Source organism: Mycteria americana, chromosome 4 (assembly GCF_035582795.1).
Source record: "Mycteria americana isolate JAX WOST 10 ecotype Jacksonville Zoo and Gardens chromosome 4, USCA_MyAme_1.0, whole genome shotgun sequence".
Lineage (NCBI taxonomy): Eukaryota > Metazoa > Chordata > Aves > Ciconiiformes > Ciconiidae > Mycteria > Mycteria americana.
Window position 1 is genome coordinate 54,047,482 of NC_134368.1, and position 22,552 is coordinate 54,070,033.

The 22,552-nt window shown below is 38.0% G+C and overlaps 1 protein-coding gene across 2 annotated transcripts in view; it reads left to right on the forward strand.

The window, feature by feature from the left end:
* The window catches only part of GRID2 (glutamate ionotropic receptor delta type subunit 2), a 735,317-nt gene that overhangs the window by 567,619 nt on the left and 145,146 nt on the right, over positions 1-22,552 (forward strand). For both annotated transcript variants that reach the window (XM_075499270.1, XM_075499271.1), the window contains one exon: positions 16,143-16,244. In XM_075499270.1, the coding sequence (XP_075355385.1) occupies positions 16,143-16,244 (102 nt within the window). The remainder of the gene's footprint in view (positions 1-16,142; positions 16,245-22,552) is intronic.

Sequence of the window (22,552 nt, forward strand, 5' to 3'; positions counted from 1 at the left end):
TTATATTATGCCTGGCATCTCAGTGCTGTCTGATTGGAGACCTGGATCATGTCCTTCCCTTCTTCCCTCCAATTCTTAGTTTTGTTAACAGTGCTGACTATATGACCTTTGAGTAATGACATCTACAATGATGTTCCTTTCTTGGGAAAATCATAGTTTGCAGTGACACAAAAGCTGGTTCTTTTAAACAAAACCTCTTTGGTCCTCTGTTCCCAGTGTTCGGTCACTCTAACAGCAAAGAATTGCTTTTGCTGTAACCTATGACTTGCTTTTCATTCTTTCACTGTGCACCACTACTAAGCTGTCTGGCTCCATCTTCTCTGTAACCCTCCCCTTCACCAGTTATAGCAGCAATAAGATTCCTCTTCATATCCTCCTCTTCCAGCTGAACAAACCTAGCTCTCTGCTGGCTATGCTGTCGTTAATGCAGCCCAGGCTACAAGAATATAGACCATGTCAAGAGCCTTGCTAAAGTCAAGCAAACTGCCATCTCCTCATCCATGAAGACACTCCTCCTTACTGCAGAAAGCAATCAGCAGATCAGGCTTGATTTGGCTGGTAGATCTCTGCCAGCTGTTTTTCAGCACCTCCCTGTTCTTTGTGTCTTTGGAAATGCCTCCCAAAGGGATTTGCTCCATAATCCCGCAAAGAACTGAGGTTACGTTGGCCAGTCTTTGCTTCACTGGATCCTCTTTCTTGTGCTTTTTGAAGGTGAGTGTGATGTTTGCCTTTTTCCAGTCACTCTGACCTTTCAAATACCAGAGTTTTGTAGCGACATCCACCAGGTCTTTCAGCCCTATCGGATATATCCTATGCAGTCCCATCGACTCATTTGCTTGTTTAAGCATCCCCTCATTGATTTCCCTGTGTCGTGGGTAGTACTTCATTCCCCTAGACTGACACTAGGTGCAGGAGCTGGAAAGCCCGGGAACAAACCTTGCCAGTAAAGATTCAGGCAAAGAAAGCGTATTCCTCAGCTGTTTCTGTGCTTGTTGTCTCTAGGTCCCTTGCCCATAACTTCACCTGAGTGCCATCCAGTTTCCTGCCTGCTGTCTGCAGATAGCTGACAGTGTGCTAATTAGCAACTCACCTGTGCACTCTCTCCAAAAAAACTGATCAGTGTGTTTTGGTCTAGAGGTTAGTAGTCTTGGCAAGCAATCCTATCATGGTGTTGAGGTTGAAGAGACCATCTTCAGGACTGTCAGGCAGGCTATTTATGTAAGGAGTTGCTATTTATCCAGGCCATGATTTTACCTTCCCTAACTGTGTTTTTGGCTTTTTGGCTTACTTTATTTTGTTCTACAACTCCTTTTTGACCTATCTCTGTTGTAAGTAATCTATTATAACCAAGGACAGTCAGGCCTATAGGGAAAAGTTTATATCTTTTATAAGACCAAATAATACAGTTGGAGGAAAAACAAGAAAGCTTTTTTGTCTCAGAGGACTTTCATTAGTTTTCTGAGCCCAAAGCTTGTTCTCTCCCCTGACTATATCTCTTGGTCTGATAAAAGATATTACTTCTCTCTACAAGCTTAGCCTGTTCATAGAATTACACCAGCAGAGCTACAATGACACTTCTATATGAGCAGGGAGACAGAAGCCTACACAATTCAAAATAATGTGTGTATGTTAAGGTTATCTGTTCAATATAGTCGTTCTGAGCATAGCGATAATTAGCACAGAAATAGTCTGGGTTGATTAGGGGATTTTTTTCAAAAGAGATACGACCCTAATAGCTATCTGGAGATGGGAACAGAAGATGCCAGTGCATTAAAGGTAGGAATAGACCTGGTGGAGTGGCTTAAACCTTGTTTTCATCAGGGAAATAGCATATAAGAAGTAACTGCAAAGGAATATTGAGGAAATTCTCTTGGCTACTGAAGTGAGACAATTATGAATACCATTAGCTGGGGGAGAAGGACATTAGTGAATATATTATAGTTTAATACACTGTTAATAGTTCTCTGAGTTTTCAGATCTATCTTTAAAAAAATCACAAAGCAACTAGACAGACTGGTTTGGGTGCCAGGGGCTTGGACTTACCACTGCTTGTTTACCTAAGGACTTAATCAGTTTTGATTGTTCAAGGATTTTAAATTTGCTAAAAGCTCAGAATGACAATTACTGAGAGTAGGACTATCATGTGCTGTGTAATGCTTACACTAAGTTACTGTTAATGCTTACTTTAGAAAGTATGCAGTCTGTATTTTTATGGGTTTTAAAGCTGGTAAGAATTGAATTGATAAATGCAGATGTTCATGCCAGAAAGCCGATAGTCCAATCATGAGACAAAGATGTTCTGTAAGGGCAATGTGTCCAGCCAAACAAACCAGCATAGGTTTCTGATTATTGAATGCTCTGGGGAAACTGCCTGTAATCTCCATAACAGAAGCTATTAGAGGATATTATTCCATGAATAAATTTGTATATGAAAAATAGATGAATTATTCACTTAGTTTTAGTGCATCTTGCATAGAAGCATTTTACCTTTCCTATAACAGTACAAATTCTCATTTTAATGAATGTTTTAATGCAATGAAAAGTGAGCTGAGCATAAATCCCAGGTGTTGTACTAAAAATGGAGACATATTCAGGACCTATTCTAGGAAGAAATATAGTTGTATTTGCAGGTGTAGAGATAGGGTTGGATCCTCAGCTAGACTAATGAGGCTTATTTCACTAAAATACTCTGACTTACACCAACCAAGACTGTAGCCTCGAATGCCTTATATTCAGGTTCACATTTGCAAAACATGATCGCATATTAGGAGTGCAATGAAGTGCAGGTTAAATTAATAATATATAGCTATGTCAACACAGTTAATGAAAGTGTCTAGAGTAAAGTGTTTAAATCAGAACTAATGCTGACAGGCTAATAGCCTTCATCTCCACTTTAGACAATGGATAGATGCCACCCCAGGTAACAGGCTCTTGTGACTTTTTTTCTCTTCAGCATGAAGTAGCGGACTTACAGCATATTACATGGGATTGCATAGATGGAGATTAGTCTGACGGTGAAATTTTAAAAGACCATGATAATAATAATAATAAAAAAAAGATAATAAGTAGGGGAAGTTTGTGTTAAAGTCTGAAACTATAGTAGTAATGCCTTCTTTCTAAGTTTCTGTAAACCAGTAAAATTCTCTGTCACAACTATAATGGACATGAACACTCAGACAGGAGTAGTCCCGACAAGAGTCAGCTTTCAAGCAAGTCCTCTTAGCCCTGAAGATATTTACACCTTCTGTAGCATGGCTGTTAACCTTTGGGCCTACTGATTGAAAGATAATTAGTGTCCCCAGTGAAAAGCTTTGAGTGTGCATTGGAAGATAGTGCAGTGGTACCCACAGGCTGTTGAGAAATAGGACTCCAGAATTCTGTTCCTGGGCTGTGCCTAACATTTGGAGGGATATTATTATTTTTAAGTTACCTTTCCAACTGAAGAATTTTCTCTCTTCTCTTGGGAAGGAGCTTAACATACTTACTTTCATCAGCATAGTATAAAGGCTGTGATTCTGGCATATCCATGGATAGATCTTACAGAGAGAGAATTCTTGGACATTTCCAACCCCTCAGTAATTGGTTATACAGCGGAAACAGCCTGGTAGCTATCATGCAGGCAACGTAAACAAGGTATAGCTGAAACTTGGGGAAAAATGAGGACAAAACACCTGATTTGGGCTATATCTCTAATGATAATTATGATTACAGTAAAAAGCTCCATTACACAGGTTACTAATGTATATGGTAACATAGTTCCTACCTCAGATTGTTTACAGTCATGTCAAGTGGGTGCTGTTGAAAATGGGAAGCACCAAGAGATCAGGGCAAATATAGTAGCTGTAATGTGCCCAAAGGGCAAGTATAGTGGCTGTAATGTGCTCAAGAAGGTAATTTGAGCCCAATTACTGATTTGTTAATATAATCTTAAGGTAGAAGTTTCTCCCTTCTTAAAAGTAATGGATCTTTTCAAATGGAAAAAATATTTTAAAATTGATATTATCTCTTAAAATTAAATCCTAGAAACACTGTAGTGATAAGCACTGTACAACTACTTAGTTGGTTAAATAATCACTGCCATATATGCCACAGTATGTTCTTAGAAGGAGCTTTTCAATATTAAATTAACTAAAAACAATCTCAGTGGTTTAAAGTTCTTAGTTTCTTTATACAATTTCAGCATTGTGTATGCTAAACAGGATCTATTGTGGGAATATAGTGTACTAGCAAATATAATTCCCATCCTTTGCAAGATAGTTTTATAATATGTTTCTGTAGTTTTAATTACTAAGATATATTGCTGATTTTTTTGTGGCAAATTCTAGTGTCATTAGAGCAGTGATTTTCATTTGTAATAAAAATTTATTTTACTGATTCAGCTATTCTAGAGAGAGCTTATTAGAAGTGTCAAATCATCTTTTAAACTAATGGTTTACTATTTTCCACAATGATCCTTTATTTAAGCCTTCAGGTATTCTACTATATATCATTTGCCATTTAAATGTTTATGATATGTAGGTTGTTCTGACAAGCTTATTTACCATAATAAGAGCAAATACTTGCACTGTATGGAGCATTGAGTTTGTAAAATCACTCACACTCAACCATTCAGGTTCTTCAGAGCAATCTACTAAAAATGTTTTGTCTTTGTAGGCAAAACTCAGCTTTTTCCTTCCCAAAATTCTTTAACTTTCCAGTTTTGTCCAACTGATGGTAAAGCAGAAGAGATTTTTTTATTGTTGTTATTAGCACTTCTCAAAGACTTCTTAGAAACTTTGTGTCTAATTGTCAGAGTAGGTTTTTATGCATCAGAGAGAGTCATAGCCTGCCTCTGTAATGCTATTTTATTGTGGTGCTTTTTTATATTTTCGATAGTAAATAATAGGCATATAGAAATGTTTCACTTTTTTACAAAATGTTTATGTTACTCATCTGAGCCCTTCTTTTAATAGGCAACCTTTTTCCCACCCTTACTTCAGCATATGAAATTTATGCTCACTCATGCCTCTGCTTCTCTAATACAGAAGCACCCACTCCTGTACGTGGCTCCATTGAACTAGATACTAACAGATCCTGCTAGGGTTTAGATATTCTTCTGTGGAGCACTGATTAGTAGTAAATACAGTGGGCTCCAAACTTGCCTTAAACCATATATGTTGTGTAATGCACACAAGTGTAACATAAACATTTTGAACAGTTTTGTACAGTCTAATTCTCAGCTGTGATTGCTGTACACCATCACCACCAGCAAAACCCACTGTGCAATCAGCATTACACTTTTCCTGGTAGTCAGGTGATGATGCCTCTGAGGTGTCATTGAGGGCATCATCAGAAGGCTGTAGGAACACAGGTCTCTCTTAGGGACAGCCTTTCTGCTATGTAATGATGTAGCAGATGTCCTGTGGTATATAGAAAGGAAAGAAGCTGAATGTGTTGTCTGTGCTGAAGGTGAGTTTATAGTGCTGGTAGAGAGGAAATTGCTTTTGATCATTATCAGTATGACATTTGGTTATCAGCACAGCAGTTCTGTCAGAGCCTCTAGCACAGAAATAATTTCAGTAACAGTTTATTGATGCTAAAAAGGCCTGTTCTTTGGAACTAAGGCTAGATCATCTGGAAGCAAAAATCTTAGAAAGGTTTATCTGGACCAAAAGGAAGGAAGGACCCCTGGTATAAGACAGATCATGACCTAGTTCCTCAAAGATTTCCCAGTGCTCAGTGCTCCTGGCCCCTGTGCTTATCTTTAGGACTCTTGGTGAACACATCTGCTCTCATTGCAGTTGCATTTAGTAGGAAGAAGTTCCTCTTCATAATCCAGGTTGTTGGCCACGACCATCTCCTCAAATTCACTCTTGACCTTTCTGTTCTCCACTGCCCCAAGCCTCATGGTCCAAAAACTGCCTTCAGAAAAAGCTGTTGCTTCTTTTCAGCTGTTGCTTGGTACTGGTACTCTGCTTGGTCACTGCTATGCTAAGTTTTTTGATTTCTTCACTGTCAGTTCTGATTCCTAAGGAAGCTGCTCTGTGCTGAGGGAGTGGAAAAAACACCCCACAGCCTTGTTTGCTTTACTAGCAAACTCTCAAAAATATATGATCCAGTAAATCACTTGTAATATCTGGTCTATAATGCACTGAAAACTGGTGACACTCTAGCCATACACCCTGTGAGCATGGGTTATACTGGAATAATACCTTATAACATATCAGTGACAAAATGCTGCTTTAATTTACTAGCCAGCATCAAGCTAGTAAGTTTGTGACATCCAACTTAGCAAACCTCTTTTTTTTCTGCCAACACAGAATAAATCCTGGATTTAGGAATGGAGTATTGATCTATGTGTAAGCAAAGATTGTTTCAATCTCTGCATTTCCCATTTAAGCCTCATGGGAATCTGGAGAATCAACAGAAAGCAGTTTATCATCTAGTGCTGCGCTTGCTGCACTGTCATGTTAGCTTCTCTGTAGTGGGAAACTTGAAGGCAATATTCAAGTAAAAACTTGTTTTGGTTTGCCTCCTTTCACCAAACATCTCCATTCTTTAAGCACTCTCAGGAGTGCCTTCACATATGCATATATAAAATGGAAATTAGTTAAATTGGTCTTTCATGTGAATTTCTCATGCTCCATCAGTTTTTTGTTTTTTGGTTTTTTTGGTTTTTTTTTTTTTGTCATTGGTGTTGATGCTTTGTGAGCAGATGTTTTGTAGTCCCTGTGCCTGGGAAGCACGTTGCACTGACAGGTATGAATAGGAGAAGCTCTTGTCGGATCTTTCTTTCTTTGTACTACATTTAAGAAGGAGTTGGAAAATTCTGTGCTGAACAACAGAAGGTGTAAGTTACTTTGATGTTGTGTAAGTTTGAACAGCTTCTAGACAGGTACAAACATGCTTTAAGATATGTATATCATCTGTACTGAACATTGGTGCATGTTCTCACACTACCTCCATACTAATTCCTTTGCCTCTCATGTTGGTGATGAGAGGGTGAACATGTCTGAGGAGACAGGGACCCACATTCTTTGAGATAAAAATAGTATCTTATCACATATGCCTCTCTGACTTTGTATCTGGGATTTAGAAGGAGTGTTTTCATGCCAGTACATCAGTGCCTTGAGTAAGGCAGGGATGTGTTTTTCTGTGTCTGTTTCTTATTCTGTGTTTCATGCTGAAGAATTATGTAGCAATGCCAAACATGCTAATTGTAGGTATATATTTAAAAATGAGGGTGTCCTCTTTCAAAGGTTTTCAGAACATGTATTTCCATGGTATATGCATCCTAGGAACATTTCCCACCCTATACCCAAGTCCTCTGAATGCAACTCTTGTTTTTCATGCATAGGGAAAATCACAGCAGCAGTACTGCTCATGGAGTATTCAGTAGCTAAATAAATAAATACATCTACTTTTGAATAAGTAGTGGTGGAGTATTGCTTCATTTAAAATCCTTTAGCCTGCCAAAAAAACAGGGAGATTCCCATATGTTATACCTGAAAAAAAGTATACTTCATAACATTGTGCTTCATATGAAAAGATGACCAGATATAGAGTTCATTGATGCATTTCTGTGTGAGCAGTGGTGTGATAATTCTGCTTACACTTCAAAAATAGGGCTAAAGAGGTGCCACTGAGATTAGTCCAGGTGTTCAGTAGCCTCATTGGGCCCCACATGTACCTAAACACAGCGTTCCTTGTCAGCTGCCTTTAAAACAAGCACAGATTTCTTTAGTACAAGCACAGGTCTGTACTACTGCTCTACTACTGCAGCTCCTGGGCTGGAGCTAGACAACAGCCTTACTTTTTCTTCCCAACTTGGAGCATGATGAAGCTAATAGACCATTCTCCATGTGGATTTACTTCCAGAACTGACTCCCAGACTGCTAATTTTGTGGTTATATTCAAGGGGAGATTTTCATTACAGAAAAAAAAGACAAGGTGCTTCTCAGCGTGCCTGCTTACAGACCTGCAGACTGCAATGCAGTGTGGAGTAACTCAGCATTGGCAGCGGTCTGCTGCAGAAGCAGGGCATTCAGCATAGGCCAGTTTGCTCTGAAGGATTCACTTACGTGGTTTATTGGACTGGGTTTGTTCAGAATCCTGCTCCGTAAACCCACTTCTCTCCAAGTGAAACAGTGCTGGTTTTGTTCTATGCTATTACAATTTTGATTTCTTTCTGGAACGCTACCCCCAGAATTTTTGAGCCCTTCAACAGTGCAAACAGTTTCTGTTTATATTCCACCTCATCAAACTCTTTCTGAAAAATCCAATCCCCAAAAAGCACCTTATTAAGCTGAAGGGAAAGCTAGGAGTCTATTCAAGAATGTTCGTGTACTCCCAGGGAACTGATGAGAAGCTGAAATGTGCTGCGCACATTTTGTTGCTACCTGTAGAGAGGGAGCTTCATGCAACCCAGTGGAAAACAATCTTTTTCATTGTTTGTCACTGATCAGGTTTGATCAAAGGTTTTGGTATGATACATAAATCTTATATATTGTGATCTAATATGAGCTGGATTAGTAACTTTGAGTATTTTTCTCTTTGATTGCATAAAGATGCAGTGGTGTCCAGCACGAAATGGACCAAGTTCAATTATAAACTCTGATTTTTTTAATTTTTTTTTCAGACCTTACATGATTTAGATAAAAGACATCCTTGTAAGCTCTTAAAATGCTTAATGAGAAAGGAGATGAGGATTTGCAATTAAAAATCAAAGTGACTGTATTTAAACTGCACACAAACCTGAACTTACTTGGTATTATCAATTTCCCTGGAATAATTCAGACATCAGTGAGCAAGCTTTCAGTGTAAAATGAGAGTGATATTCATGAGTTTTACTCTGGCAGTATGAAGAACTTTGATAGTCTAAAGGAAGGTTTGCCTCCTGAAGAGAAAAGAAAGTGTGTGTATGTGTGTTTTGGGAAAAGATTATTCTTTCTCTTTTTTTGGAGAAGAAAGAGTCTGTCTATGTCATTTTAAGTTAATTTATTTAGGTCACCTGATAAACTATAACAAGGTTATGACATGGAATCTAGACAGTAAAATATATTACATAAAAGTAGATGTTAGATTTAATGACTAATGTCTGTCTTCACTGAAGCTTTTTTTTTCCTTCCCAACTTCCTGTTGTTCACAGTGTATTCTGGGTGATATATGGCCAAGTCAGGTCGAATCACAAAGTCTGAAAAGTAAGTGTGTTACTCAACTCAGGTGGTTACTGGCCTCTCTGTAGCTGTTGACCAAAAATCCCAGCCACCAGCAACCTGCTCTTGTCAGCTGTTACGCTCTTACCTCAATTTTCAGCAAAAGGAGAACAAAACCTGCCTCCTCACAAAGGTCATTTTGGCATTCAGGCAATGCCAGAACATGCCAGTAGCCTGCGTGCATGTGCTTTCTCTGTGCTCTGGGTTGTGGTACAGGACGAATGAAGAAGTACGGATGCTTTCTCTGTGAATGCTTGCTGCCACGGCAATCCCTGAGCACCACCTGGATTTTCCATGGGAGATTTCCTGCACAGCGATCCACAGTGCAGTCACCAAATGGCAAAGGGGCAACGTCTGCGTTGGGTCAAAGAAGGGGCTTTTCTGAGTATTTCACTTTAATTGAAATATGGAGGCAGTGGGAAAGAGATCACTATCTGGCTCATTAATATCCTTGCCTGGGTCTTTTCCTCAGAGTTGTGTAGGGATTTCAGGGGAGTGAAAAAAGTGAAAAAATTTTTTCACAGGAGTGAAAAAAATATGAAAAGTGAAAGCAAGAGAAGCAGGGCCATACATTAATGTATTTTGTTAAGTCCCATCTCCCTCATAACATGAGAGGAGAGGAAGAAGTTGGGGGAAAGTTTCCAGAGAGAGAGGACTGCCTGAGAGAAAAGCAGATCCAAGGGCTAAAGAGAAAGGACCAAAAGTGATTTGAAAGAGGAGTCAAAGCTGCGTGAAGTGAAAAGTGAAAAGTGAGGTCCCTTTACCAACCTAAGCCCTAAACAAAAAGAGCAAGACAGGAAAAAGGCACAGGAAACAGCAGGGAAGATCAAGGGAAAGAAAAGCAAAGAGGAAAGAAAGTATGCTGAAATACACAAAGCAATGGCAAGATGCATTGCAATATAGGAAAGAGCAAGATAACCACAGGTTAGGGAACCGCTGGGAGTACTGAATTCACAGAGAGGACTAGAGAAGGAAAAAAGGGTGTTTTCCAAAGATAAAAGAGAAGACACTTAGAAGTGGGAAATGATAGATTAAAACCATCAAATTTCAAATGAAAGGGAAAGTAGTAATAGAGAAAGTAAGCTAGAGATGAAGGGGGAAAAAAAGTGAGGGAACATTAGAATGACACCACTGGCTTGGGGAGATGGTTCATTATCTTTGAGATGTGGTGATTTACTACACTTTCCAGAAATCATACCATTAGAGTTCCTCTGGAAGCTTGGCCTAAGCGCTAACCATGAGCTTCATGAGTGGAGCACACAGTGTGAGAACAGCTATGCAGTCTATGCTTTTTTTCCCATATATTCAACATTTGTCAGTGGTCTAAAACATCCAGTTATAATTTCTGGCACCAATCTGGGTGCATGAGTCCTTGAGAAAATATTGAGTCAAGAGCTGGTGGGCAAACAAATAGCAAGTTACCAGCAGGTAACTTTCCATTAGCTTCTTTATTTCAATTCAATAAGAAAAGGAAATTTGGGCAGTCCCCAAAGCAAAACATTTTATTAACTGTGTGCAGCATTATTCTGCCATGTGCTTTGGCTTTGAGGAAAGAAATACTTATTTAGGTCACTTGCACTTGTGTCTATGATCGGTTAATAAAACAAATAGACCACCTTGACTGCTGCAATTATAATCCTTAAGCCACTGGATATAAAACTAAACTTGGGTATTCACGTTCTCCTAATATAGTTTGAAAATAACAAAGCGATTCCAGGGGCAGGGCATTCCTTCTAGTCCAGAGACAAATTAAAGTAATAAAACATACTGTACAAAATAATTAACTGAATGCACAGAACTATATAGGTTTCACCACACAGAATGTAGGAGAAACAAGTGCTGCTATACATTATCCAATTTGTTGAACACAGTATTTTCTATTGATTTTAACAACTTATTATTTGCTGACTATTACCTAAGCTCCAGTGAAGGGAGAAGTTAAACACAGAAAGCTTTCCTGCTAACCAATCGTATTAGGAAATTGCTGTCAAGAACAAAACTGATCCTTGTTTCTTTAGCCAAGCCCAGGAGTACAAAGGCCCTCAGTTAACCCCTGGCCGTCAGACTTTTTGCAGATTTGGTTGGCCAGCTGTTGGGTGCTGGCTAGGGAGCTGAACTGAAAGGGCTCTTTAACCAGGTGACAGAGTGCCGACTAAATTTTTCAGAACTGACAGTATCAGAATGACAACCAAAACATATCTTTTCTGGCATTTCTTCTGTGAGACATAGTCTTTAATCTATAGGATTTAGTCTCTGATTTCCCAGTCGCTGTTGGACATATTAAACAACAGCCCACAAGAGACATCAGGAATACTCTGTGCAAAACTATTTCTATGTTGTCTTGTTTGAATTTTGCCTAAACTGGTGTCCTAGCAAATTTTATAAATGGTGAATCCACACATCACAAAAAAAACCTTTTTCTTCATTATTTTTTGTTGTCTATCCCATTTTGAGTCTTCCCAGCACACCTGCAAGTTAGAATCTCCTAGCTGAGTGCCAATTCATGACAGCTTCATGATGTCTTTTCCAGTCATGTGAATTTATTATGCTTTGGAATGGTAAAGGACATTATTAACAGGCATTTCTTCTGTTGAAGTCATATCTTGGAAAAAGTCAGTTCCTAAAGCAGGTTGGACCTGGGTAAAAATTGAGACAGGAGTTTCTGAAGAACATATGGGAACTGCAGGTGAGGAAGCTGGTATTTCTGTGGGTGACTGGCTCTCTTATAAGCTGCTAATGGAGAGGTTCCTCAACAGTGCTCAGTGGTGGGCATTTCCACTGGAAATCTTTTGTCAGGCTGTCTGTACTAAAGCCAAGGTCTTGTTCTTTCCTTTTTTTTTTTTTTTTTTTTTTTTTAATGCCACGAAAATAAAGGAAAGCGGAGTGATAGTAATCCTGGTGTCCTGATTGATTCCAGTTGCAGATGTAATGGTGTTTTATCTTTCAGATTTCCCTTGCAGCTTCTCTAAAATGTTTTCTGCTCTTGACTTTTTTGTAATGTGGCTGTGATGCAGTCTGAGTTCAGAGGTGGTTGCATTACAGTGCTGGATGAACTGGTTCCTATATATTTTCTATATTAACTGAAGTAACAGAACACTCTACACTCTCCTGGAGTGACAAGCACTTAAGTAATGCATTTGTATCAGTATTCTGGTTTTACTTATTCTATGTGATTGTCCTCAACTGTGATCACACCAGGCCCATGTATTTTTCTTGTCACAGTTTTAATCTCCATTTTACTCTGCCAGAAAAAAGTGAAAGCTCTCAGGTATTCAGCAGAGTTCACTAATTTCATAGGAAGTAGGGGAAAAAGTCTGGCTGTAAGCTCTATCATAAAGGCATTATAGATTTCAGTGTTCCAAGTTCCTTATAAATCAGTGTCTGGAAATTGCAGCTATAGATAAAATAGATTTTGCCTATTTTAATACCGATATACAAATTACAGACCTTCCATAACACATAGTTCATATAGGCAAAAATTTCTAATGAAGAAGCACCACTGGAAAGGGAGGTGGCTCTGCCAGCAAAACAGGAGAGAGAAACCCATTCTAATAATGATGACAGAGGGGATAACAAGTGGGGAGGTGGGATGATCAGAACAAGATTGTAAATTGGATATCAAAGGAAGCAGAACACTGACAACTTTTCCATCTTCATTTTATATCTGAATGGAGAAGAGTGAATGCTGTCATTAAAATAAACAAAAGTAACTGCACCTGAAGTACAAAGCACTATAAATGACAAAATTCATATGGTATGAAGACAAGTACTGTGCTCAATAGAGAGTTCCCATCACCCATATTGTTCTACAAAAATCAACCAGATCAGTGTGAGATGCTGTTATTGCCTGATCTATTCTCTCATTTCAACTGTCAGAGACAGAACAAAAGAAAAAGGAAGTAAATGCAGAAGCAACAAATGTTTTGCAAAACTGGTTAAGTGAGAGGTAGGGCTGAAGAGGTAGCTTCATATCACCCCCGCCTTGCTGTTTCAGCAATAGTTACATTTGCTCCTTGCTGCAATGACAAGCTCAAATAGTCATCGATAAATGTTGATTCATTTTCACCTAATAAAAGTAAGCAGCTCCCACTCAAAATCAATTTCAACTTTATTGGCAAGGCACTGCACATTTGTCTTCGCCATAACTGTGCTGCGTAAAGGAACAATTGAATTGAAAATTAAATGAACAATAATTGAAAATAAACTGTGCCTTTTTAAAGGAAAATTAGTGCTATGCTAAATTTCCAGGAATCAGTTATGTTCGGGTTTTTTTCCTTAAAAAGGTAGAACAGGTTGGGCTAAAAAGTAAATTATATAAATATGTACATATTGATGTACCTAATTAAAAATGGACTTTAACCTCAAAAGGATACAAAGGCTTTTCAGTATCTTCCTAGGGTTTTAAATCTGGCAAAAGCAGTACAGTTTCTGCCGTAATTATACTTCCAACACATTTGGATATGCTAATTAGATCTAACTTCTAATTAGTTTCTTTATGTGACTGAGAATGACAATCGCCGAATTAATTGAATGTACTTGTGTTCTGAACTTAGTGCTGTTTTCAGTATTTTTAATACAGAAAATGTGGACTATCAAATGCTTTGCTTTATAGGATGGCAGTGGTTTATCACGTGCAGTGTATGGTGCACACACTTCAAATACATTCACTACATTTCACTGCATTATTACAGGTAACACACTTCAGCAATTAGGTTATTCAACTCAAAGTGTTGGAGGGCTTTGCCAGAGGAATGATGAGGACCTGGAAATGTCACTAGTGCATCCATACTGCTGTGAACAGCTAGACACGCTGTGGAGGTATAGAAGAAGCAGAAATGGCTACTATAATCTGTTGTTGGTCATTGTGATCAGATGGGAACATGAAGTGAGGAAACCAAGGAGTGATAGTTTGTGCTTTTATTTAGAAATAGCTATTGGAAAGATAAGTAATTGCAAGAGATTAATACGACGCGTCATACTTAAGTTCCTCCTCATATCCTATTGCTACTTTCAATGACTTCTGCTGGAGTTCTGAATCGAGTAGATCCTTGATTTAGTTATTACTTGAGATTAAAAGTATGCTCAGCATTACCCTTGTTCATTCACTGACAAGAGTATGACCTTCACTTCAAAATGGGAAGGATTAAGACAGCACTGAGCACTTCTGAAAATGGCAGAGATAAATGACTACATTGTTTTAAGGCCATCTTCTATGGGGAAACATATCTCTATATCATCACAGGAAGGTTTGGTTTTTTTACTTTTTGAGGCATCCATTTCTTACGAAGGCATCTTCAAAGAATTGATATGAATATATTGAAATTAAATAATTTAGAAGTTGCTCTAAAATAGCCTATTGGGTGTCATGAAGAAAACAAATATTTCAAATGGTCCACTTCTTAAACTGTTAAATGTGTGTACTTGGAATTTGTTGCTTGTTTTGTGTCTCACTTTGAAAGATCTATGAAACACATATAGAAAGGCTTTTCCCATGAAGAACTGAAAATAACGCTTTCTGTAAAGTTGTGTTCAATCACTGTCAGCAAAGGTACTTCCCTTCTTTCACAGACCCCTTCAGCTGGTTCAGGCACCTTGCCATTTCTGTGACTGTGTGTTAAAGTACAGGAATGTTTTGGATGTTTTACAATTTATATTTCTCACACATTATAGGGTTGAATTCTCTGAGAGACTAGTCTTAGTAGAGACCACTGGGCCCAGCAGTAACGTACTGATGTTAATCTTGTTTTTGTCAGAGCAAGACCTTTTGTGCCTTTAAAGAGAGACATGAAAACCACCTGGGTTTAGAGGCTTAAGTTAGCTACCCGAGTCAGAAGATGAGCATCCCTCCACAGATTTCATGCACAGTCCATGGAGAAGGCAATTCAGAGCAAGAACTGGTACCTGCAGGTGCCTACCTCTTTCTCTATATATTTGTCTGTAGAACAGGTTTACATAGGCAATTAGTTTACATGCCATAATTGAGACTCTGCCCCAAAATCCTCTGACGTCAGTCATTGTCCTTCTGTTGGGTTTTGGATTTAACACTGGTAATTGTACAGGCCAGATGAATGTGGTAATGAATTCCAAAAATGAAACCAGTAATGTTTGTGCGTGGTACTAAGGGATGAGTGGTTGGTTGGTCTGTTTCTCTGTACCCAAGATAAACATCTACCATCATGTAAGAATGTAGGCAAGTTATATTTTCAGAGAAGCTAAATTGCAGGTCATTATCTACTAAATTCAGATTGAAAGGCAGTTAGTCGTGGAGAGATGCCTGAGAAAAAGCTTCTGTCCATAGAAGCCCAAGAAATACGATAGCGCACCAATGCAAAGCATCTCGTAGCTGAATTCCTTTTTCTGCATTGTCTGTTGCAGTCCTTTCTGGATACTGGGATGTGCTTATCCAGTGGTCTTTTTCTCAAGCGTCTTTAAATGTGATTTTTAACCTGGCTAAAAATTACTGCTGTTTCATTATCAATGAGTAGTAGAAGCTTTAATTAAAACTAGTGTAATTCCTTTCATCAGGGTTCTGCTAGGAAAGATGGGCTGGAGCAGACAGTGTGCTAAAATTATGGTAGCTATTATTTCTCCAATTAGCGTATTACTGAAAGTAAGGTAGAAATATTGTTACAGCCATACTACTTTTTAAATGTTTTTCATTAATATAGAAGTCCTCCCTGCGCTCTTCTAAAGCAATACATGTACCCCCAAACCCTGGATGCTGTCATCCATTGCACACTGGTATTTAAAAGCACAAACTGATATCCCTAATTGCTTCATTTGCAATTTAAAGATGAATCTGTGTGCAAGCCCTTCACTGAGTTTCCATCCCATTGATTCCAGAAGGTGTTCTGTTTATTTTATACGTTCCTGCTTAGAGCCGCCTAAGAGGAATGACTGGCAAAGTTTTATCGGCAATGAGGAAATGATTTCTGTTTTCTCTTTCAGCTCGGCTGCTGGAATCCCATCATTGGTCTGAATGGGTCACTAACAGACAGAAAGTTGGAGAATAACATGCGAGGAGTGGTTCTGCGTGTGGTGACTGTGCTGGTAAGCAGATCCTCATCCTTTTGCACTAGCAGGAGTGCATTGTCTTCCTCTTGCTTCATCTTTTTATTAAGTACACCATTTTACCAAGAACTTAGCCTGTGTTCGAGTGTCTGATTTCAGCTTGTCAATATGAGAGCAATGGAGCAATTCCCACAGAATAAAATTATTTCTCAGTACAGTTCATTTCAAAGAGTGAATCAGACACATTAAAACCTGTTTCTTCCACAGACACATACTAAATTAGATTACACAACCATATGAACTAATAAAGGGCAACTTCAAGTGTCCTGTTAGCTAAAGGTACCTAGCTGAAACTCTAAATGATTCATAAGATGTAGCTGCCTTCCAGTTACCTTGCCAAACTGAGTGCAGTCTGACACAAATTGCCGCACTCAGAAAATATTCAAGATCAGCTTAGAGTGAGTAACGTTAGTTCAGTAAAACATCTACTGTCCCCTCCTAGCTCCTTCAGCCAGGTTCTTCCCCTGTGTGGACACCTTGCATTAAGCAGATGCAGCAAAGCTGTTGGTTTAAAGCTGAACAGAAAATGTCTGCCAGAATAAGAAGGTATTTTGTGATATCAGGCCAGTGTATTCCCTGTCATAAACTTTGGCTGCTTGAGCAGAAGTTGTTAGAGTGGAAAAAAAATAAAGAAAAAGAAACAAATATGAGATGTCTAGGTGTCTCTGGACCGATGCCCAAACACAAAGTTGACCCAGGGCTGCAGAACTGTAAAGGTTATATTGAGCCACTTCCCTCTCTCTACTATCTACTCATGTTTTTCATTACCTATTCAGTGTTTGAGGGCCTAACCGCTTGCTTATAAAGAACAAGGCAAGAGTGGTTTCCACGGTTTGCATTGCTGACATTGCATCATGAAGGAAAAGGCTCAGTCAGGGGTGGAAAGTGAAATCACCAGAGCATGTCAGTGCCACAGACAGAGCAGTTTTGTACCCCTCCAATTATTTTATGGATCTTTAAAAGCTATTATCTGTCAGGGTGTCCAGTCTGTTCCAGCTCTTAGTACACTAGAGAACTTCCTGTGATAATATCTACAAAACAAACAACAAAAAAAAACCCCAACCAAATAAGAAGGATGAATGCACAGAAAAAGACAAAGCAATAGGGTAGGGGTTTTTATACTTTAATTGCACGTTCATCAAAATAGCGTCATGGTGGCAGTGGCTGGTCTTTGTGTTTTGCCTGATACTCATGTTAGTTGATTCAGTATAATTTTCTGTTGACAAAAATGATCTGTGGATGTTGTCTAGCAAAATAAATTCAAATTAGAGTCTTGGACTCTTTTTTTCTTATTTCTTCTTCCTTCTCTCTCCACTCTATTCCTCTGATTTCATCCCCCGTTATTTTAGTTAGCTTGCCACAGAGCATTCTTCTTTCAAGTCATTATAGCATGAATATTTAGCAACTTGCAAAAATACAAAAAAGTCATTAGTTATGCTGATAGGATTCTATATTAGTAATAAAAACAGAAGGCAGACATTTAAAGTTCAGCACACAGCACATGGCAGTTCAGTCTCCTCACTGCAGTCCTCATGCACTGCCTCACGTGAGCACACAAAAGCCATTTGGTTTTGTTGACAGTTTTAAAGCACAACTGGTGACAATTTCCATTCACAACTACTGAAAAACACAATTAGTCTGAATTGTGCTTTGTTAAAATCTGCTACCTTATCATTTTGCTAACTGACACTCATTTTATGTAGAATGTGCACTGAAGGCAATATATGGGGAAGATACAAATGATTCATATTGGCTTCATAGCATAAAACTTCCTTTATTCTCTTAAAATTGTAGAGCTTTACATGGCTGATCAGTGCAATCTAAACAAAACCAACTGTGAACCGCACTACAAATCGAGGTTCGTTTGATATTACTCAGCAAAGATGAGAGGCAAGGATTTTATAAACTGCATGAATAAAGGGAGGAAGCAAATACTTATTTAAACTCACGAGCCAGAAACAATATTTTTCACTAGCAGTTCCCTTGACTGATGGTACTTTCCCCCAAATGCCAGAAATCAGGAAGATAAAATATCATACAAACTCTAATGGCTGAGAGAGAGAGGGGCAGGCAGGCAGACAGACAGACACTGACAGAAAATCAAGCTACTAACCGAAAGCCTGAAGAGAAGTTGGGCAGTGCAGATGCCCGAATTGCAAAGTGCTAATTATTTCTAACCTCTTCTAATTTTTGGATATCCACAGGTGTTGCTGCCACCCATGTGGGTGACAGAGCATTATTTAGGGTGCTTACTCTCTAGCAGTTTCTCTTACTGCTCTTACTATGCATAAGTAAGGGTTATTAATGAGGATATGCTGGCTTCTAAGTCTCAGTTTAATCTGAGACTTAAAATATAGCTGTCATTAACATAACATTACTTCAAGCATATATGTTGCTATAGGATAAATTTATAGGGCCTTTACTTGTTGCTAATTATAGCTTGGTTCCCATCTTTATTCACATAGCTTATTACCATGGTGGAATTAGGTTATTTTTACTGGAATAGAATGAATAAGTAGATATAACAATTTGAGTGGGATCTTAGCTGGGATGCCATAACACTGGAAATGAAGCAAAACTATATAAAAAAAAGTATTAGTATTTGTTTTCTCTCATTTTAAAATTAGACTTTTAGTCCCTCTATTTGTTGTTATTCAATTTAGAAAAACTCGTCCTTAGAAAAACTTGGTCAACAAAGACACTGACTAGAATTTCATTAAGCCCTATTCATTTTACAGCCATTTTCAAAGGAAATTTGCTATTAAGGCCATTAATTTTGTGAAATAAAATAAAAATTTCAAGTTATAGTTTGGACAAATCAACAGAACTCTATCAGTTAAATCAAGGCCATAGTAATATGTGAAAGTGCATTGTCATCTGGTTTTATATCTGCTGGATAGGACAAAACTGGAGATTTATATTTGTCCTGTGTGATGAAAATGTGTGATTCTTGCCTTTAATGTGAGTGCAGGAGGAATTTCACCCATCAACTTTATTTTAGTGATGATGTTTATCATACTTCCTTTTCCATCTTTCTACAAATTCTTCGATTAAGTCAATATATTTCTGTTAAAGAATCTATTATTGACTATGAATGATGAGTTATTATTATTAATTCTGCCAGTTTCTAACAGTATGGTCTTAATCCAGGGAAACAAGAAAGCTTCTGTTAAAATTAAATAATAATACCTTTGAATATTAATAGGTTTCTTTTTCATTGAGATTTGAGAAGTTAACATCAATTTGTTAATTTGTTCTGTTAACGCTTCAAATCTCTCGTGTCTTTCTAGATAGCAACCCTTCTCCTCTTCCAATTTCATTTTGTTATGCCTTCGGGTTGAAAAGGACTGGTTCTAAAAATTGCAGTAGAATTTGAGAGGATAGCAAATTGCAGCACCTGGGTTATACTGCATTATACTTATTATGAAATGAAACATTCTGCAGTCTGAAAATGATAAATGATTGCGACTAATTTCCCCAAAGCAGTCCTTCAAAAAGTGAGTGCTGAACAATTCTCATCATCCGCATCCATCTACTAATTCCTTTCCCTAGATAAATTTAATAATTATGGGCTGCGTATCTGCAGATCCAAAACAAAATCTCTTTGTGAATATGACAGATTACAGTATGTCTCCAAATTGGAAATCTCTGGTTTCATTTGGCAGTGAATCCTGGCTCCTCTGAAGTTAATGGGAATTCTCTCCTCTACATAAATAGGAATAAGAAACAATTCTTTGTGTTTTATTCTGAGGGGAACTATAGTCATGCCTGTGTACATGTGATTCAATGTTTTAATCTGACTTGGATTAGTACCACACTTTCTACACTTCTAGAAAAGGTTTATTTTGTCTTACTTAAGCATCAAAGGTCTCTGTCTTGGACTCTTTCCCCACATGCAGCCAAAGTTTGTGTTTGACAAGTTACTTTAAAGTTCAGGTGACTTGCTGGTGAATTTCTGAAATGTATTCTGAGTTTCTGAAATGTAGCTCAATCAAAGGTCAGCATAATAACTCCAAACAAATTCAGAGTGTCTTGAATGAACAATTGTCCAAGAACAAATTTAGCTAGATATCCATTTTGGCTATTTCAGTTTATCCTCCTCTTTTTCAGCTGCTCAGTTTTATCAAAAGGAAGCTAGAATACAGCAGATACTCTCATAATATCATTTTAGTAGCAGTGGCAATTAATGAATTATTCATATGAATGTTAAGCCATCAGAAATGGAATGAGATTTGGCCTGTTTGACAATGAAAAGGCCAGCAGGTATTCACAAAATCATGTTTCTAAAAAAGCTCCTGTTGTTTGAAAAAGGGAAAAGTTTGAAATTCCCTGTTTTAAAGAATTAACACCTTGATTGAAAAGTACAGAGCCTTTTCTGAAAGTGCATAAGGTATAACTTCCTAATAGTGCAAAATATATTTATGACTTTACATGAAAATTCAATACAGCTCCCAAAGAGGAGCTTGTATTTTCATATCTGGATGGTTCTGAAAATGTAGGCAGGATGAAGGAAAGAAAAATAATAGCAAGTGATACTGAATTATGCTTTGCCATACCTCCCCATGTACTGTTTCTTGAGAGCTATTGCCTAGGGTACTTGCACAGAGCTAGGTGGACCAGAGGCAGTTTGGTGACCCTTGGCTCCAGGTGGGCTCTGTGGGACATGGTGTAGTGAAGGGGCTGGCAGAAGGGTAGACAAGCATAGCAAAAAAAAAAAAAAGCATCATTTACACCAGGGAGAATATTATCGTATGAGGACTAGTTTAATTCTCCATGGTTGGCATTAAATGCATGAGCATTTGTTGCCCAGATTAGGAAAGAAACAAACCTGAAAGCAGACAATGTCTTTAGGGACACGAGCTGGCAGGAGGTCTGCATCTTCAGTCCCTTTTTCTATTGACTTAGCACTCAGAGAAAAGATGAAAAGATATGAAGCTAAGTCCCGGTTTTAAAAGCTGAGAATGTCTTTGGGATTTGACTTCCAACACTGGTTTAAATAATGTATCAAAAGTCCTTTCCAAGAAGCTGGAGTAGCTTTCAGAGTGATAGGAAAAAGGAAAGGTGTAAGAGAGATTAAATAGGACAGTGTTTAAGCATACGCAGAGGAACAAACAGTCAGAAGTGATAAAGGATAAAAAAAATGGCAGGACAAAACCATCAGTGAATGTCTGTAAAATAAAGATCAACTGCAGCAAATATTATGTGCGGGATACCTCTGGAAATACTGAATAAATATTTTATAATGGTGTACAATCAGAATAGTCTCATAGATAATGCCTCTTCCATTTTCTCCCATTTTTTTGGTGCTCACTTTTCTCATGTAGTCCTGATCCTTTTCCCACTTTCACGACTGAATGGTGTGCACTTCTGTGAATCCTTCTTCATTCTCTCAGGCTGCACTTTCTACGTATCAGTGCCTACAATCTTTTAAAAAATTAATTTTAATTAAAGCATGTATTATACTAAATTATATGTTGCTCTGTGTCTCAACATTATCAGCATATTGGACTGTAGTGCACCATAGTGAAATTCCTATGGCAGCAGAAATGCCTTAGGAGGTGATAAGGTTAAGAAACATTACTTGGCTATCTTCATCGGTTGTAGTATTTGTGTTTTGAGCAAACATATTTTACTCTTTTACCTGTAAGGGATAAATCCTTCTTTGATGGCCATTTATGCACCTGAGTTTGAATGACAGAAAAGTTGTGAGTGATGTCATTTATTCTATCTGGAGTCTGTCATAAAATCTCTATATACTATAACTCAGTAACTTATTTAGTATATACCATGTGTGCTGTAGTTAAAATATTTCAAAAATACTTGAAGTTTTAGAATATTCCATTGATAGTTGTAAAGAATGCATAATTTCCTAGGCAGCAACAAATCCCTGTGTCTTGATTTCTCTTCCTTTTTGCTGCCCATATCCATCTTTGAAAGAAAGTTGGAAAGAAGAGATCTTTTATAGACAAACACATCAAGAAAAACGTTCAGTGAAATGGTGGTAAATTATAGCAACAGTGGTAGAGGTGTTCATTTCATTGGTAAATGAACTAAGTCATCAGGAGCAATGATGCATGACAGGATTAGGCTCACTATTTACGATTCTTCATAGTTAGCCTGGTTGTTGACATGAAAGCTGTCATTCGGTATGAGATATGTGTGACGAGACTTGACTTTTGCCTATGGAGAAGTCAGTTGGTATTGGAATATCTTTTCATGGGGCAGATTTTCCAATTTGCAAACCTGAATTCAGATGTCAGGGCATGATTCTGGACAAGCATTTCCTG